This window comes from Nerophis lumbriciformis, linkage group LG11 (genome assembly GCF_033978685.3).
Source record: "Nerophis lumbriciformis linkage group LG11, RoL_Nlum_v2.1, whole genome shotgun sequence".
NCBI lineage: Eukaryota > Metazoa > Chordata > Actinopteri > Syngnathiformes > Syngnathidae > Nerophis > Nerophis lumbriciformis.
In genome coordinates this window covers 11806195-11826454 of record NC_084558.2, presented here as the reverse complement: position 1 = coordinate 11826454, position 20260 = coordinate 11806195, and the positions used below count along the sequence as shown (strand labels likewise).

At 38.8% G+C, this 20260-nt stretch overlaps 2 protein-coding genes across 2 annotated transcripts; both read right to left on the bottom strand.

The window, feature by feature from the left end:
- rbp3 (retinol binding protein 3) lies at positions 1–2753 on the bottom strand. Its single transcript, XM_061966161.1, has 4 exons — positions 1492–2753; positions 1233–1423; positions 802–944; positions 1–645 (listed from the first exon to the last, which is right to left on the bottom strand). Exons 1-4 carry the CDS (start codon positions 2683–2685, stop codon positions 320–322), a joined length of 1854 nt encoding a protein of 617 aa, XP_061822145.1. The 5' UTR covers positions 2686–2753; the 3' UTR covers positions 1–319.
- Positions 2754–11722: 8969 nt separating this feature from the next.
- On the bottom strand, positions 11723–17303 carry gdf2 (growth differentiation factor 2). The gene is made up of 2 exons (XM_061966163.1): positions 16949–17303; positions 11723–12609 (listed from the first exon to the last, which is right to left on the bottom strand). The coding sequence occupies exons 1-2, from the start codon at positions 17301–17303 to the stop codon at positions 11723–11725; spliced, it is 1242 nt and encodes a 413-aa protein (XP_061822147.1).
- Positions 17304–20260: the final 2957 nt, after the last annotated feature.

Here is a 20260-nt window from a genome sequence, read left to right as displayed (position 1 = left end):
TTTCATTGTTTGTGTTTTTATTTTGTTTCCACTGGAACAAAGTTAGCCCAAGTTGAACAGGAGGTTTGAATAGTACAGTTAACATTGGAGTTGACATAAAAATAGTACATACATTTTATGGCGAGTCATTTTCTCAGACAGTTAATTTTCATGTTTTGTGTGGACATCTATTATCTATAATGACATAAAAACTGGCACCAAAACATTGCTCTATGTCACAAATATCACTAAATATTGTTTAAAATTTGAACAAATCTAGATCCTAAACCTCAACAACACTTTTGGTTGCCAAAGCAAAAGTATACCTTCATTTTGAGGATTAATTCTGGCCTCCCAAGTGCTTATTGAAAATGCCCTTGGCAGTTTCAAGGGCAGCGGATGCTGAGACGGGTATGTGAGGTGCAACGCCGGCTCCTTCCCAGGCTGGCCCGGTTGTTGTGTCAGAGTGGACTGTAGGAATACTGAGGAAGATGTCGGTCTCACCAATGCGGAAGGTCTTGGGCGGGTGGGATGATCCGGAAGTGGTCTCTCCGACAATCATAGCGCGGCCAAGTTTCTTCAGGATATAGACAAACTCCTCTGCCGCGCCAGCTGTTGCTCCACTGGTCAGGATAATAAGGCTCTTCTTGGATCCATACCTTGTTCCTGAGTAAAAAACAAAACTTTTAGAAATTGAAGACTAGAGGAGGAACTTTTGTTAGGGATCTTGAAAATAGGTAAAGTATTAGTTAATAATTTAGGTTAGCTGTACCGCAGAGCAGGACTAAAAAAAGGCAATGGCCCAATGCCAGGTCCAATTACCAGTGAGTTCAGGCAGTGTCTTGAGTTCAGTGGTGGTGCCAGACTGTCTGTCGTACAACTTGTCCAGTACAATCTGCTTGTTGGCGTCAAAGAAGTAAGAGCAGAAACCTGCGATAGCAGTCGTCGGGCCACCAAGGTTGTTCCTATAAATGCAATTACAGTGGAATACATAAGACAATGTTGTTTTATGAAGAACATTTCCAGTCTCGGTTGCTGGTCCTACATTAACCATCCATTTATTTTCTGTGCAGAATGGTCACCATTCAGTATCAGGGGCACATAATGTACCATTGGTATGTGAACCATTACACTACCATAGGCACAACTTTAATTTGAAAGATATACTGAACATAGTCATCATTTTAGTGAGCGATTAACATTTAAAAAAAACTCAAGCAGCCTTTTACATAAAATCTTGAGGTTCTGCCCACCTGAGGTCTATGATCATGGCATCTGTGTTGACCACCTTGCTCCACACGTGCTCCACAATAATTTGCGCGATGGCCTTGACCTCCTCAAAGTCTCCAAACATGTCAAAACGCAGGTAACCGATGTTGTTTTCAAAAATCTCCGTGTGGAAGGAGACTTTTATGAGCTCGATATACATCTCGGGAGTATAATCCTGAGGAGAAAGACAAGGAAGATTTACTAAGAAGACTGACAATTGTATCTATCGTACTGGGGTCTTACCATAGGTGGCAGGACTGGAGTGTTACTGGTGGTCTTCAGGCTCTTGTCCCCAGACAGAGTGTTTAAGTCAACAGACAACTTTTCTTCAAGACCTTTCTTGGAGACAACCATGCTGTAGTTGCCGTTCTGCAAGAGACCTTTCAGTTTTGCGGCAACAGCAACCCCAACTTCCTCAAAGGCATAGTTGTCAGAGATCAGTGCTGCCGACCCCTCAATGATGGCGGGGACTTGTGCACGGAGTTCCACTATCTTGATAGCTGTAGCAAGGGCGTCCTCTGCGTTGACTTCAACGTCGGGGGTGACGCCTGCAAGCTCCCAGGTTGAACCTGTGATGGGGTTGATGGACTTCGCAGTTGGCAGGGTCACGTAAAAGTCAGTGTCCCCCACCTTGATTTGATCTAGTTTGACCGAACCCCCGGCGGTCTTTTCTCCAACAACAGTGCCTCTCTTCATGTTTTGGAGGCAGTAGACAACATCTTCAGCGATACCTTTGGTGTTCTTGCTTGTGAGGATAACAAGAGGTTTGGTTGTGCCGTATCGCTCGCCCAGTAGGGTGGGCATGGACCATAGCTTAGTGGTGGTGTTTGAAGGACGATCAAACACGCTGTCGATGTGAATGATAGGATCGGCTGCAGTGAAGTACGATATGATGTAAGAAATTCCTGTGATGTCCCCGCTGCTAGTGTACCGCAAGTCAAAGATAAGGGCGGAAGTAGGCAGGACTTTGTTCCAGACCAGGTCTACCAGTAAAGAGCCGATTTTGTCAGCAGCTGCCACGCCGAGGATGTGATCGATTCTCATGTAGCCGACATTGCCCTGCAGGATGTCCAGCTTGATGGAGTTTTGGAGGACGGCGACAAGCTGTTCGGGTGGTAGAGGAGGCATCACTGGAGCAACCACAGGGGCGTAGTTTGGCTCATAGGAGACCTTCACGCGTGGATCATTGATCGTGGTCTGCATTCCAGCGCTGAGGACTCTAGCCAAAGAGTCCCCATCTGGGATATTGAGGATCTCTGTATTGCTGCTGGCTGCTGCAATGGCCTCCTTCATCCCTTGGAGCTTCTCTGGAGAGCAGTAATTGTCTATGACGACCTTTACCATGTCAACAACGAGAGTGGGAGAAAATGCAGCATGTATGAAGGCAACATTTCCTAAAACTAGAAGAGACGCTATCAGAAACGCAGCCTTTGCCATTTTCTCCAAAGTAGTCAGCAGGTGAACCAACCTCCGCCTGCGAAGAGGTCCTTTGTTAAATGGCAGTGTTATGTCTGCAAGGTTTCTGTTAACACACTCATAAGAGGCTTTAACCCACAATAAACCTCTAATCGCATTATCCATCTGTAAAGCAGTAACAAGCTTGCCCAATTGTTGTAACAACCGGGAAGCGTTTCCAAAGATACGGTGTTTTAAACTGCTATGTAAAGCGAGTGCTGTCATATGTGGTGAGCAGTGTAAGAAAACCAAACGTCTGCAAAGAGATTAACTGTGCTGAAAAGATCCATTCAGGAAATGATTCCAGCATGAATATATACTGTATGCATTACCCATATTCTGTAAATAACATGACTGTGACTCAGTGGATTCTTGTTAGGTTGCCTTGGTGCTGACGCCCTCTGCTGGCAAGTGTGCATTTAGGATGCTTGTAATGCTACATTAAAATTCCTCTCTTGGCAATTTAAAGAAATAAAAGACAGAAAAAATACATTTAAATGCATAGAATCAGTGGGGAGAAAAATAAAGCGGGGAAAATTTCAGGCCAACCTAAATGATACATACATTATGTCCAAATATGGTAATTAGAAGATTGGGTTTTTGTTCCCACAAAAGACACATTATTATTGATTTTAGTTGGTGTATTGTTTTATGTGACAAAATAATTAGACAACCCTTTTAATGAAGGAATAAGATCTGCGGTCATTAACAAGGGGCTCACGTCGCTCACAAAGATATTGCAGTGGGGCGGGGATTGTTACATTTTTGGTTGATTAGACTATTTTTAAAATATCTTTTTTATATTCCCCCGGCCATTTTTCCACAAATTTAAATCTCTCTAACATTGATCCAACACACTGTAGTTTATATATAGCAGTGGCATGGGCACCCTACTCACTGTACCTTGTAGGTTTGAAATAAAAACAATGTGAATAAATATTTCTATTATATACACTATATTGCCAAAAGTATTTGGCCACCTGCCCTGACTCACATATGAAGTGCCATCCCATTCCTAACCCATAAGGTTCAATATGATGTCGGTCCACCTTTTGCAGCTATTACAGCTTCAACTCTTCTGGGAAGGCTGTCCACAAGGTTGCGGAGTGTGTTTATAGGAATTTTCGACCATTCTTCCAAAAGTGCATTGATGAGGTCACACACTGATGTTGGTCGAGAAGACCTGGCTCTCAGTCTCCGTTCTAATTCACCCCAAAGGTGTTCTATCGTGTTCAGGTCAGGACTCTGTGCAGGCCAGTCAAGTTCATCCACACCAGACTCTGTCATCCATGTCTTTATGGACCTTGCTTTGTGCACTGGTGCACAGTCATGTCGGAAGAGGAAAGGGCCTGCTCCAAACTGTTCCCACAAGGTTGGGAGCATGGAACTGTCCAAAATGTGTTGGTATCCTGGAGCATTCGAAGTTCCTTTCACTGGAACTAAGGGGCCAAGCCCAACTCCTGAAAAACAACCCCACACCATAATTGCGACCTTTTTGCACTTTGCGCTTCAGCATCCGCTGACCCCTCTCTGTCAGTTTAGTGGCCTACCGCTTTGTGGCTGAGTTGCTGTTGTTCCCAAACTCTTCCATTTTCTTAAAATAAAGCCCAAAGTTGACTTTGGAATATTTAGGAGTGAGGAAATTTCACGATTGGATTTGTTGCACAGGTGGCATCTTATGACAGTTCCACGCTGGAAATCACTGAGCTCCTGAGAGCGGCCCATTCTTTCACAAATGTTTGTAGAAACAGTCTCCATGCCTAAGTGCTTCATTTTATACACCTGTGGCCAGGCCAAGTGATTAGGACACCTGATTCTCATCATTTGGATGGGTGGCCAAATACTTGTGGCAATATAGTGTATATGTTAGCATTCAGAATAGCTATCGATAAGTGTGCTATTCTCAAGCTAAAGATTAAGTGCACTAGTTTCAAGCCAGAGTTCAGCGTGTTACTTTCTAGCTAGCGACTGGTGCACTAGTTGCCAGCTTGCGATGTACTGTATTATTTTAATATCTTAGTATTGCACAATAACAATGTACCTGCAAAACCAGTGTAATTTAAAACACATTTTTTATGGGAGATTAAATGGTGGGTCCCCTCTCTATAATTCTCCATCAGTTCGAGGGTCCGTGGCCTGGAAAACGTCGACGAGCCTTAAATTTAAATCTTTGTTTCACATCCATGCATATGGCATTTGGGTCACCGGTGAGCTGTTTAGCTCAATCACAAGACATATATGGACAAACAAGCAGTGACCAGTCACATTCACACCTGTAGACCACTTAGAGTCTTCAATTCACCTAAAATGCACGTTTTTCGACTGTTGAAGAATGGGATGATCCAGAACACAGACCAGGTGTCCCTTGTAACTTTTGCATTTACTACTTAAATACGAAAAGTATTGTAGTATAGTTTGTACTGCCTAATCCAGGGTATGCATCAAAGTCCTATTACTAAACTATGTTGATCCCACTCACACAGTTATAAAAGCTTTGGTAACTTAAGCGGTCAAGTCTGGGTCAGTTTGCAGACACGTGGCCTAGCTGCCTTAAATCACACACTTGGATCAGAATAAATTCTTTCACTGTGGATTTAAGAGCAAACTTCATTTTGTGTATATAAACTATACTGCTGAGCTGTTCAGTTCAGGACCCATGAGAGCCTAATATTAACCCTTAAACTTACGGTTGCCTCTTCCTGCTCCTTTTCAATATGTTGAAGTGTGTAGGTGACAGGCGGTGATCCTCAGTGTAACTTGTTGAACAAATAAACCATGTCATAACCCTAACAATTGCTTCCTCCATGACAAATTGGATAATAAACTGTGCATGCTATTCAATGTTTAATGATGTACTCAAAGAAGTACATCATACGTCATACACCAAGCAAGGCTAATCTTGAAGCTGGATAATCTTTTCAGTGGGTAAAGAATGCCAACTACCACTAATCAAATAAGCTTTTCAGAACCCTAATATGTAAATATCTTCATAAACATACAGTGTGCTTTCCACCCTTTGGATTCTGTACTGCGTATATATATACAGTATATATATATATATATATATATATATATATATATATATATATATATATATATATATATATATATATATATATATATATATATAGGTTAGTGGTTCACATAGCTTGGTGAGTTTCCGCTCAATGCTTGGTCAAGAAAATCACATACACAAATATACCCTACAACAGTGGTTCTTAACCTGGGTTCGATGGAACCCTAGGGGTTCGGTGAGTCGGGCTCAGGGGTTCGGCGGAGGTCAAGACACACCCGACTCATCGTGTAAATAAAAACTTCTCCCTATCGGCGTATTACGGATACGGCAACAGCAGAAGTCACACTGATTTGCAGGTGTGTAATTTGTTGTGAGTTTATGCACTGTGTTGGTTTTATTGTTTGAACAAGGTGATGTTCATGCACGGTTCATTTTGTGCACCAGTAAAAAAAACATGGTAACACTTTAGTATGGGGAACATATTCACCATTAATTAGTTGCTTATTAACATGCAAATTAGTAACATATTGGCTCTTAACTAGTCATTATTAAGTACTTATTAATGCCTTATTCGGCATGGCCTTATGACCCTAACCCTCTAACCCTGGCCCTAACCCTCTAACCCTAACTCTAACCAAATAACTCTAAATTAAAGTTAAAAAAGTTAAAGTACCAATGATTGTCACACACACACTAGGTGTGGCGAAATTATTCTCTGCATTTGACCCATCACCCTTGATCACCCCCTGGGAGGTGAGGGGAGCAGTGGGCAGCAGCAGTGGCCGCGCCCGGGAATCATTTTGGTGATTTAACCCCCAATTCCAACCCTTGATGCTGAGTGCCAAGCAGGGAGGTAATGGGTCCCATTTTTATAGTCTTTGGTATGACTCGGCCGGGGTTTGAACTCACAACCTACCGATCTCAGGACGGACACTCTAACCACTAGGCCACTAAGTCTTTGTTACTTAGAATATGTTCCCCTAGTGTCCAAAAAACTCTAAATTAAGTCTTTGTTACTTAGCATATGTTCCCCATACTAAAGTGTTGCCAAAAACATATAACTTTGTCTTGAATTTGAAAAATTTTTATTTTTTATTTTTCACTAAAGAAGGGTTCGGTGAATGCGCATATGAAACTGGTGGGGTTCGGCACCTCCAACAAGGTTAAGAACCACTGCCCTACAAGCTATATTACATATCATTTGCAACAAAAAACAGCAACAACAAATCACAGCCAAATTGAAAATAAGATTTGTATTTATTAATAATTTACTTGCATGAGCAAACAAAAACTGTCATCTAATATACAGTAAATATGGTAGATTTATGTTCATTTTTTCCCCCCAAAAGAATCCCATCAATAAAATTAATCAAAAACAGATCATAAGCATGTAAAATACAGACTACAGATTACAATCCCCTTCAAACCATCTTAATGCCAACATCAAGACTATGATTTTGGACAACACACATGAAATAAACTATTGGGAACTCTGACACCTACTTAAAACTATAAAAAAATCATTTAAACTGAGACCTTTAAAGAGCTATTTATAATTAAGGGCATCAACATTAAGATACAGTTTAAAACATATTCTTTATTATTATTAGTGTTAATAGTTTTATTGAAACAATTAGATCACTTTGTATAAAAATAAACCCTGCATCAGTTTTATAATTTCCTCACAATGAACAACAAACAACTGCAAGTAATACTAATAACACATGGGGGCATTATACAGTCATGCAATGACTTTAATTGGAAATATATCAGTAGACTCAATCAATCGCACTGGACTGTTCAGGGTGTCTTAAAAGACGATTCCCCTCTCATCAGAGCAGGCTTTATCATGGGTTCATGCTCATAGACTTAGAATCTTGGATTAGATTTGACAAATCTAAAACATTGATTTTGGACTAAAACTGACCTATGTAAGACTTTGAACTTGGACTAGATCTGACCAATGTAAAACATAGATTTTGGACTAAATCTGACCTATGTAAGACTTTGATCTTGGACTAGATCTGACCATTTCAAGACTTATGTCATGGACTAGAGCCGACCAATGTAAAACCTATATCTTGGATTAAATCTACCCAATGTAAGACTTTGACCTTGGACTAGATCTGACCAATCTAAGACTTAGATCTTGGACTAGATCTGACCAATCTAAGACTAGGTCTAACCAATCTAAGTATATGAGCATGAACTGATGAAGCCTGCTCTGATGCGAGGCGAAACATCTTCTGAGACAAACTGAAAAGTTCAGTTGCGATTGATTAAATATCCTGGGAAAGTCTGTTATTATAATATGATCATTAATAATATATATATTGAAATTACAAATGTACAGATTTACATTGATTCATAAATACATTTTAAGTACTGTCAAATAAGCTTTTTAAAAAAAAAATTCAGATTACATACAGGTGAAACTCAAAAAATTGTGCAAAGGTACGTTTGTTCCAGCAATTAGTTTTATAAGGTACAACTAATACAGTACAGTATATGACATAATATGCAACTTAAGATATTTCAAGCCTTCTTTTAGTATACTTTTGTATGATAATGGCTTACAGTTTATGAAAACCTGAAATATAAGATCTCAGAAAATGTAGGATTTTCAAAAACTGTAGGCCATGATCATCAACATTATAAGAAATAAAGGCTTGACATAGTTCACTTTGCATGTGAAGTTGAATTGCTGAAATGAATGGACTTTTACACGATGTTCACATTTTCAGAGTTCATATATATATATATATATATATATATATATATATATATATATATATATACGTTAAGTCAGGAAAAAACACAGAGGCTATATCATCCCTACAAGCCTGTTTCGCAGGTTTCCCTGCTCGTCAGGGAATTTTATATACATATATATATATATATATATATATATATATATATATATATATATATATATATATATATATATATATATAGAGAGAGAGAGAGAGTAGTACCTCGATTTACACGCTTATTTGGTTCTGTGACGGAGCTCTTAACTCAAAGCACTTGTATCTCAAATCAACGTCGCCCATTGAAATTCCTTGAAAGCAATTAAATTGGTGCTTGCCCCCCCCCAAAATACCACCATTTTTCACATGTAACATTCATTTTAAAAAGAAACACAACTTTTGGATAAGAAATTATCTCAGAAAACAACTACACTAGTTTTATGAAGTAATTTTAATGTACATTATTTACCTTAGAGAGTGGACTTTTACGGTATTTCCTTCAATCTTCAAACATACTATCAACAGCTTTTCCATATTTTCATGGATGGTGTTATCGACTCCTTCTGCTTCAGTATGGTGCAGACTCGCAGTGCTACGTTCCAACTATGACTACACGCTTTGTCATGTTTTTGTTGATTTCTTTCTTTGATTCAATGAATATCATCCACTTCTTCTTCTCGGTACTGTCCTTCACACCCACTTTCTTCCTGTCCATGCTTGGAAAAACAAAATGATGTCGATCTTAGCTATAAGCTAATGCTAGCAGGTAAATCTAGACGTTTTGGTCAGTTTCAAAGGTGTTCACTGTGACATTTGCTGTGTCAACTAATGGCGGGAATGCTTCCAACTCAAATATTTGCTTGCAGCCTACAGCAAAACAGGTGGATCTCTCTTGAGGGGAAGGTGGTGGGGTTAATCATTTTGAAAACGAGGAAAATGATGGGAAGCACCATTCTACATGGCAAATAAAGCTGTGGTCAAAGTTGGAACTGCCACAAAACACATCTTAAAATATTCAACACTCTACTGGCATCTTACCATTACCATGAATTGATTACGTAGACCCCGACTTAAACAAGTTGAAAAACTTATTGGGGTGTTACCATTTAGTGGTCAATTGTACGGAATATGTACTGTACTGTGCAATCTACTAATAAAAGTTTCAATCAATCAATCTAGCAGTTAAAGTAGATGGTGCACCCCCCAATTCGTCACGTTTCATGTGTCAGGAAAACCGTGACGAATGAGACCATATGAATCCCCTTTCTTACTGTATCTCAAAACACTGTTAATTTTTGGCACTGTTCAAGTACCAGGAGAGTGGAAAAACAAGTTGACTTTATATGCTTTTTTGTGTTTCATTGTATCCATTAAACCATATCCAATTGTATTTACAATCCGCAAAGTATGTGAAAACACAGTTTAAACATCACAAAATGCCACAAATTCAGTCAGCCATTTTGAATATTGCGCTCTGAATACTTTTGGCTATTTTCGGAGATTGACATCACGGTAGTAACACTTCTGCACTCTGACCATGTTATCAGATTAGTCATACTGGAAATACGCAAAAATTGGAAAGAGATGTGGTGTTTATCATTAATAATCCTTATGTAAGACAAGAACACATGCTTGGCTTTTTTTATGTATTCGATATCGTAAATAAATAGCTAACAATTATGTCAACAGATGTTGCGCACCTTATACTCTCTCTAAAAACATCCAGAAACTGCCAACAATATTCCATTTATATGTCGTGACCTGAAAATTGACCAAATATAAGTAATATTGTTATTATAGACGCCAATGCAGATGGACTATTTTAGCGCCACATTGATAACAGTGAGCTAATGCTACCTTACGCTGCTATTGTTGACACACTGAGCTGACGGCTGCTTCTTCTTCGTCTCAAACTTGCTAAAAGTAAATTCTAGATTATAATTCATGCATCTCTCACCTGGTAGTAGACAAATGTGGCCATGGTCTGACAGAATTCTCGACTTTGACATCCCTCGAGATGGTCAAATAGACCTTAGAGGGACTTTTTTTTTAACCCTTCATGAGAATTGTGATTGAATCTTCATCTAAACGAAATTATGTGAGCGTCCCGTCAGTCGGCATCCCAGCGAGAGTGGAAATATCAAAGTAAGTGTTTGTTTCATTTTGGGTTGTTATTGTAAGTTTGTATGTTTAGCACCTAGCAATGCTGTGGATGCTATAGTGTCACAAGGAAACTGCATCCATCACTCGGCTTTTGCTAGCGTCTCAATAAAGCTGCATCCGCCGGGAAGCTGTCGTCTTCTAAAACGTATTGCTTATCCTCTTTTGTGTTCGGGCTCAAAAATATAAGGTCCTGGATCATAATTTTTCCCAATGTAATCGCTGTTGGCTCTCACAAAATCTGCTTGATTAGCATTGTTGTTGATGGGGAAGGGATCTTTGGTTCCTAGAGCAACGTCACGTGATCACGTGACTGGCTCATTCAATATCTCTCAAAATGGCTCGGGAACCTCTGATATTTATAATATTTTGATTATACCTATTTATTCGCAAAATTTGGAAGTCTTTTGGTGTCTTAAATCATATATATATACCGCATTTTTCGGAGTATAAGTCGCACCGTAGTATAAGTCGCACCTGCCGAAAATGCATCATAAAAAAGGAAAAAAACATATATAAGTCACTATGAAAAAAACTGCGACTTATAGTCCGAAAAATACGGTGTATATGATAATAGCTTCAATATAGAGGCAACTTGTTTTTCCACTCTACTGGTACTTTAAGTTAGAGGTACCACTGTGTGTACAGTATATACTGTATAAACATAACAATGTTCATATTTTTTCGAAACAAACATTCATCCACGTTGGACACATGTGACTCCTTTTGTGTGATGAATGTGCTATTTTACTCCGGAATAAAACCCTTACTTCCAGCGGAGTGTGCATAACATTTGGCATCAGTAAACTCTCCGCCATGTTTTTTTGTACTGATTAGACCTCCATATTGACTTGTTTACGTCTATAGCATGTCACTACACATGTCACTATGCTACAAAGACAAACTGTCCACGTTTCACGGGTTTGAGTCGTTTAGTGCTGCAGGTGGGTTAATTGTGTTAACATTTTTATTCTGATTCTGAATGATGATGGATGAAATCATTCATTTTGACAGCCCTAATTTGTACTGTTGATGTGTACTTATAGTAATAATAATGTGCTGCCGACAGAAATAATAGTTGCATTGTTTCTGACTACCTGCACCCGCACTCTGCCACCTTCATCTCCTCATACAAGTATCTAATCGTGAGGCGTCCGTTCTCCTGATACATGACGGTGATCGGGTCCAGTTTGATGGGAACGCAACAAGCCATGTTAGCCTTCTTGGGGTTTCTGATGTTCATCAGCGTCTGGATGAGGGCGTGCTTGGACGGGGTGGATTCATCCGTCAGCGGGTGGTAACACAATCCCCGGCATTCAAAGGCGTCATATTCCGGAGGCGCCACAATCCAGCTGTCCCAGCCGATGTCTCTGAAGTTGACTTTGAGGGACGTTCGCCTGCAGTATTCCCTTTCCGCCTTTCTCCTCTTCCGGCGATGCTGAGCCCCCGGAATCTGGTTGGTGAGCTGACCCTCTGTGTTCCAGTTGGTGAAGAAGATGGTTTCTTCTTCATGGAGCATCATCTCTCTCAGTTCTTTTTTGGCCTCCCTTCTTCTGCTGCTAAAATCGTCCGAGAAGACGATCAAAGCTGCCGAAGTGTTATCTCCGACTGACACGCTCATGCTCAGACAACCTTCATCGCCGCTACAGTCATTCCCGTCCACAACTACATCCAATCCAGTTAATCCGTGGCCCAAAATGACGCCATTCTGCATCGCTAAGGTGACGTCCAACGTTGCCCACATGTTCTGATAGCTGGTCAACTCTTTGCAAGCCAGTATTTGAGGAATTGATTTCTGTTCATGGCCTGTGTAGACAGTGACGGAGGCCTTGTAACTGTGGGAGGTGGCCTCTGACCTAGCATCCGGGAGGAAGAGGAGCTGTAGTTCAGCAGTGGTGACCCTTTCATGGCTGGGAATGCTGATGTTGAACAGCAGCCTGTATCTCCACTCTGTGCCGTTTGTCACAGAATGGGTGATATCTGCAAGAGAGATAGGAAGAGGTCAGTGCATTCATGCTCAACAATAACTGTGGATTGAAGAGGAAGTCAAAATATACAGAGAAGCCGCAGGGCCAATTTTATTGGGTTATTAGAGTAAAACTAGAGATATTATCGGCCGATAAATGCTTTAAAAGGTAATATCGAAAATGATCGGTATCAGTTTTTCTTATTATCGGTATCGTTTTTTTTTGTTTTTTTTAATTAAATCAACATAAAAAACACAAGATACACTTACAATTAGTGCACCAACCCAAAAAACCTCCCTCCCCCACTCATTCACACAAAAGGGTTGTTTCCTTCTGTTATTCTGGTTCCTACATTATATATCAATATATATCAATACAGTCGGCAAGGGATACAGTCCGTAAGCACACATGATTGTGCGTGCTGCTGGTCCACTAATAGTACTAACTTTTAACAGTTAATTTTACTTATTTTCATTAATTACTAGTTTCTATGTAACTGTTTTTATATTGTTTTATTTTCTTTTTTATTCAAGATTTTTTTTTAAATTTATCTTATTTTATTTTATTAATTTTAAAAAAAGGATTTTATCTTCACCATATCTGGTTGTCCAAATTAGGCATAACAATGTGTTAATTCCACGACTGTATATATCAGTATCGGTTGATATCGGTATCGGTAATTAAAGAGTTGGACAATATCGGAATATCGGATATTGGCAAAAAGCCATTATCGGACATCCCTAAGTAAATCCTTTTATTAGGATATTACATGGAAGTTGGTAGAGTGGCTGTGCCAGCAATCGGAGGGTTGCTGGTTACTGGGGTTCAATCCCCACCTTCTACCATCCAAGTCACGTCCGTTGTGTCCTTGGGCAAGACACTTCACCCTTGCTCCTGATGGCTGCTGGTTAGCTCCTTGCATGGCAGCTCCCGCCATCAGTGTGTGAATGTGTGTGTGAATGGGTGAATGTGGAAATACTGTCAAAGCGCTTTGAGTACCTTGAAGGTAGAAAAGCGCTATACAAGTATAACCCATTTATCATTTATTTACGCAGGGCTTATAAATATACAGTATCTTGAAATTATTAATTAAAAAAAATAATAGTTTGGTTTGACTATCTTAAATCCCATTAACTAAAATCTCGGTGCAAACTCCATCACAACAAACACTGATAGGGTGACTAATATTGCGGCCAGTGTATATTTTGGCCATTGATTTTTTTCATTTTATGAATGGGACTTGAAAAACAACTTTTTGAAATACAAAACAATAGAATTAAAGAATTTTTTAAAATAATTTTTCTTGCGGGGCGGTATAGCTCGGTTGGTAGAGTGGCCGTGCCAGCAACTTGAGGGTTCCAGGTTTGATCCCCGCTTCCGCCATCCTAGTCACTGCCGTTGTGTCCTTGGGCAAGACACTTTACCCACCTTCTCCCAGTGAAACCCACACTGGTTTAAATGTAACTTAGATATTGGGTTTCACTATGTAAAAGCGCTTTGAGTCACTAGAGAAAAGCGCTATATAAATATAATTCACTTAATTCACTTCTCTTGCCAAAAAGCAATAACCAGATTTTAAAGAACGGTTTAATTTAAATTTCATATTTCATATAACAAAAACGAAAATCACCAGTATGCAGAAACAAAATAAATGACCAAAAACAGGTGTTTTAAAAAAAAATTCGAAACAGGGGCCGAAAATTGCAGACAGCAGACTGGCTTGTCCGCTGTAAAAAAAACAAAAAAACAAAAAAACATCAGTAGATTTACAGCAAAAAACTGGCAGCTCGGGTACCAGAATTTTACAGAAAAATACCAATTAATACTTTTATATCAACAGTAATTCGATGTAAAAAATATTGTACATTTTAAGTGTACAATATTGTACAAAAATAGTGTACAAAAAACAAACTGTGTACATTCCAGTGTCAGAATATATAAAAACATTTGATTCTGGTCCGTTTTTTTGGACTAATGAAAACAACCTTAACTCTAAATATCGAATGAAAGATACGCCGCAAAAAGACAGATTCTTGCAGCAGGCTTTTTGCCAACCTTTTGTAAACAGTTGCTCAAAATTCATGTTGTTGTTTACTATCCTGGTAGTAGTAGTAGTTGCCCTGTGTTTTGCCGTGTGATGGTTTATTATTATTATTTCTTTTATGACACCTTGAGTCATACTGTTAAGTTGTGCAATGACGTGTTGCCAACTACTGTTACAATGTACAGTCATGCTGTTGCTACGATATAATATATAAACAATGATAGCTAATGTTTGCTATCCAAATCGCTGTCATTAGCTAACAACACACAGAGCTAATGCACGTGCACGTGTTACATGCGCATACACAAAGTTCATCATTACGTCCTAAAAGCCCTAGGAAGGCGAGATATGATGTGTAACATATTGGAAAGTTGGCGCCCTCTAAGCATCAACCAACAAGATGTTATACTGTAGGTATGAGGACATCATTAGTTTTATGTTCGGTGGATTAAATCATTATATCTTGAAGTATTGATGTCCTCTGCACTTAACATAAAACAACAAAAAACAATCGGGGGGATACAAACACGGGGTCAAAGAGATCACAAACCTGAAAGCATTCGTCAAAGAAAAAAAAAAAAATTAAAATTAAAATAAATATATATATTTGTGTCCGATAATGGCTTCTTGCCGATATCTGATATTCCGATATTGTCCAACTCTTTAATTACCGATACCGATATCAACCGATATACAGTCGTGGAATTAACACATTATTATGCCTAATTTGGACAACCAGGTATGGTGAAGATAATGTACTTTTAAAAAATTTTATAAAATAAAATAACATAAATAAATTAAAAACATTTACTTGAGTAAAAAAGAAAGTAAAACAATATAAAAACAGTTACATAGAAACTAGTAATTAATGAAAATGAGTAAAATTAACTGTTAAAGGTTAGTACTATTAGTGGACCAGCAGCACGCACAATCATGTGTGCTTACGAACTGTATCTCTTGCAGACTGTGTTGATATATATTGATATATAATGTAGGAACCAGAATATTAATAACAGAAAGAAACAACCCTTTTGTGTGAATGAGTGTGAATGAGCGTAAATGGGAGAGGAAGGTTTTTTGGGTTGGTGCACTAATTGTAAGTGTATCTTGTGTTTTTTATGTTGATTTAATAAAAACAAAAAACAAAAAAACAAAAAACAAAAAAAACGATACCGATAATAAAAAAATGATACCAATAATTACCGATATTACATTTTAACGCATTTATCGGCCGATAATATCGGCAGGCCGATATTATCAGACATCTTTAATATATATCTACCGGTATACATATATATTTTTTTTTAACACACACACACACAGTATTCTTTAATTTGCACTGTGGTGATGGTGTGACAATAGTTTTACAATTAACCACTCTTCACTGCAATTAATAACTGATAATAAATCATATTGAAATTTGAGCCATAGATATTGCATGAAAGGCTGCAATGTGTACCACTACACTATCACCAAGATCTCCGATAAACCCAATAACTGGTTAAAAAGGTAACTCATTTAATTCAATTTAAAATCCCAGCTGGCATTCCTTGCTATACGGTGTTACCCAAGGGTCTGTCCTTAGCACCCTTTTGTTTATCAACCACCTCATCCCTCTTGGCTATATAGAGTTCAATAAATACTAGGGCTGTGAATCTCTGGGCACCACACGATTCGATTAGTTTCAATTTTTGGGGGTAACGATTCGATTAAAAAACAATTTGCGATTTAAAATCAATACTTTTTAATAACACTGGGTCCCAGTTCTATTATTAAATACACTCCTCTATAAAACATATAAACAGCTCTAATAAATGTCTATATTACTAAAAAGAAAACAGGTTTTGTTTAAAGAATAAATCGACCCAAACATTTAATAAAGTCAAATACAAATCAGGCAACAGGAGAAATATCCCACACTTCTCTTTTCTAAAGTAGATCTGCACAGCAGATATGGACATCTACATCAACTATATTATTTGTCTGAGTGGCTGGACAGGACAGATTTAAAGAAACCAAAAATATTTTATTTTTTTTAATTGATTAAGAATAGTTACAAATAAAAATCGCCTCTAATTAAAAATCAATTATTTTTGATCCCCCTAATAAATACCACTCAAGTTTAACACCCAGCTTTACCTGCCCAACAATGTTAACAAAAACATAAATATATTTATTCATCAATAGTAAAAAACTAGCCCGTCCAGACTGATATCGCTGCCTCCAATAAATTCTAATGCATTGTAAAGATATTTCACTTTGGATCACAGCTTTATCAGGCAAACATCATGATATTAAGCAAGCGAACCTTGGACACCGAAGCTTCGTATGACATCCGACTGAGGGATCGTCGTGCTGTCGGACGCATACTTGTTGTAGAGTTCCATCATGAACTGAGGAGGGTAAATCTTTCCGTGTTCCTGCGGCACATCGGAAAGGTTGAGTTTCCTCAGGAAGTCTTCTTTCATGGTTCCGAGGAGGTCTTCCATCCTTGAGTCCATGTCTTCCTCCTCCAGAAGATCCACCTCTGACTGCTGGAAGTGAAATCCTCTAAGGACCTCCTCGTTTTGAATGTCATTACCGAGTGGCTTGCAGGTGCAGGAGCCTGTAGAAAGCACCAGACTCAAACAGACCTGAAACAAGAATGTTCTGGAGTTGTGCATTTCTAAATGATACTCTTTTTAGGCCAACAACTTCCTTGCTTTGTGGTGGTAATGTTGGACAAAGGAGATGCCCAAATGAAAGGACCATAGCAGTGAGGTCCATTCCCATGCTCCAAAGAATAAACACGGGGACTCGTGTCAACCAAAATAGTAGCACAGCCATGCTTATCGCGGCCATTGATGACTTCTTTTAAGCTTTGTTATCATTAGAGGGCTGGCTGCTAATGAAGACTCTGTAAACACTTGACGGCGATAATGAGGGAGGTCCTGGAAACTGTGAGGTTACTTACACACAGACTGCTGTCCATCAAGTATTTTTTTCCAGCTCAAGGGTGAAAGTGTCAAGAACAGCGAAAACAATACCAAAAATGTCTATTTAAAGAAACATGATTGCATTCTTTTTAGTTTTTCACTGTGAGGACCCTTGTCACGCTTGTGTGCGACGTCAAAATGGGCTCGTGTCAACCAGAAAATGCAATACAAATTGAACATTCAACTGTTAAAATACCAATAATATAGTTGCTTTAATAATTTTTCTACTAGCTTAACATGGCTAATAAGCAAATATTAGTTACCTCTATAAACCCATTTAGCAAAATGGAACTGGCGACTGCATAAAACAACAAAGAAAATACTTGCTGTCCTTGACTTAAATATTTTTGTCAAAGCTCTGATATTCATTTCAAACAAACTACATGAGACCTTGTCAAAATGGGTTTACATCACATTTGTTTTCTTTTTTGTAGATGCTACCTATAGCAAAAATGTGTTCGCTCATCTGTCGTATCTTGAGTTCAATTTGAGCTTCTCATATTTCATTATGTGATATATATGTTTCTTATCTCTTGCTCCTAACCACTGGAAAGATGGAGGCGAGTCATCCAGACATGCTCGTCATACTTGCCAACCTTGAGACCTCCGAATTCGGGAGATTGAGGGGGTGGGCGGGGTTAAGGGGGAGGAGTATATTTATAGCTAGAATTCACTGAAATTAAAGTATTTGTTATATATATATATACATATATATATATATATATATATATATATATATATATATATATATATATATATATACAATGTTTCCCACAGGACAGGCATCTATTTGTGGTGGTGTGGTGGGGGTGGCGGCGGCAGCGGCGATGACCAAGAAGAACGCGGAGTTGGAATATAATTACAACATTTTATGTACATATTTATATACAGATTTGAACAATTAGTGATTCACTGAAATATATTTATTAATTGTGGTTCTTACAAAAAATATATCTTATAAAATATAAAAGCTAAAATGTCTCTTAAAGCTCTGCCCCTTTAATTAGTGAATACTAAATAATTTAACTTTAGCCTACTACTACAACCATATTATTTACCAGCAACATGAAGTGAAACAGAGGCAGAGGTGTCCTGCCACAGTCAGTCAACCTCCTCCTCCTCCTCCTCCTGCTGCTGCTGAACTGGTCGCACCTGTGGTCCGGACTGTAGGCCTACCTCCTCTCCAAGTCGAGCCCTTTTCGGCCGTTGAAAATATTTTTCTATACTCATCTGTGTGAAGGAGTGAACATCCAACATTAGAATGTATTACTAACGAGCAGAACCGCTCTATGTACAGTGCCGTCTAACCTTAAGCGGCAGCAGCTCAACACATGCAGGGTTCAACGTTAAGGTTTTGTTCTACTTGCCTGACTTCTCAAATCTACTTGCCCCAATATTTTTACTTGTCCTGCCTAGGTTTTTTTCTGGCTGTGTAGTGCTCATGGCGTATATCTTACTAAAATTCTTCCCGTTGACTATTTACAACACTACACAGTATTTATTATTATTATTATTATTATTATTATTATTATCTATAATTACATTTAAATGGCATTGCATACATGTAAAATTAAATGCTATTTCACATTATTTGACCAGTAGCAGTTACACTCATCTGAACAGGTCAGCCACCTGTTTAAAGCCCGATCACAGTTGAAATCTTGAAATGAAGGGCCTTTAATGGCCAAAACATTAACCTGGACAACATTTTAACAGCTGGTTGGCTCAGATTTTATTCTTTTCATTGCATTCACATGCTGCAGTGGACAATTTAGCTTCAGTCCATGTGTGTTTATTGACAACAGGGTTATAACCTGGACACGTTAGCTCGTCGGTATGAAAACACGTGACTGTTACTATGTGCGTCTGCCCGGCCCCCGAGTCAAACAGCGGCGGTGTTAATGAAGCAGCGTCAGGCTGCTCACCGTCAGTGAAACGCTCGGTGAAATCGCGGATTAACGTTAAATATATGACGAGCCGCGAGCGATGCAGCTATAACCTATCTACTAGTGATGGGTTGATGAGGCCTCATGAAGCGTTTCGACACATTGCAAAACTGTATTGATACTGTGTCACTAAATACTGACATCTGCTGGACATTAAAAATCCCTACAGGCAACCTATGGACCGACTCAACTGACACTGATTTTATGACCTAGTACAGTGGTTCTCAAATGGGGGTACGCGTACCCCTGGGGGTACTTGAAGGTATGCCAAGGGGTACGTGAGATTTTTAAAAAATATTCTAAAAATAGCAACAATTCAGAAATCCTTTATAAACATATTTATTGAATAATACTTCAACAAAATATGAATGTAAGTTCATAAACTCCGTGAAGCACAAGCTCAGGTTTGTCACTAAAATGTCTGTCAAAAAGAACTGTGAAAAGAAATGCAACAATGCAATATTCAGTGTTGACAGCTAGATTTTTTGTGGACATGTTCCATAAATATTGATGTTAAAGATTTTTTTTTTTTGTGAAGAAATGTTTAGAATTAGGGCAGCACGGTGGCAGAGGGGTTAGTGCATCTGCCTCACAATACGAAGGTCCTGAGTAGTCTTGGGTTCAATCCCGGGCTCGGGATCTTTCTGTGTGGAGTTTGCATGTCCTCCCCGTGACTGCGTGGGTTCCCTCCGGGTACTC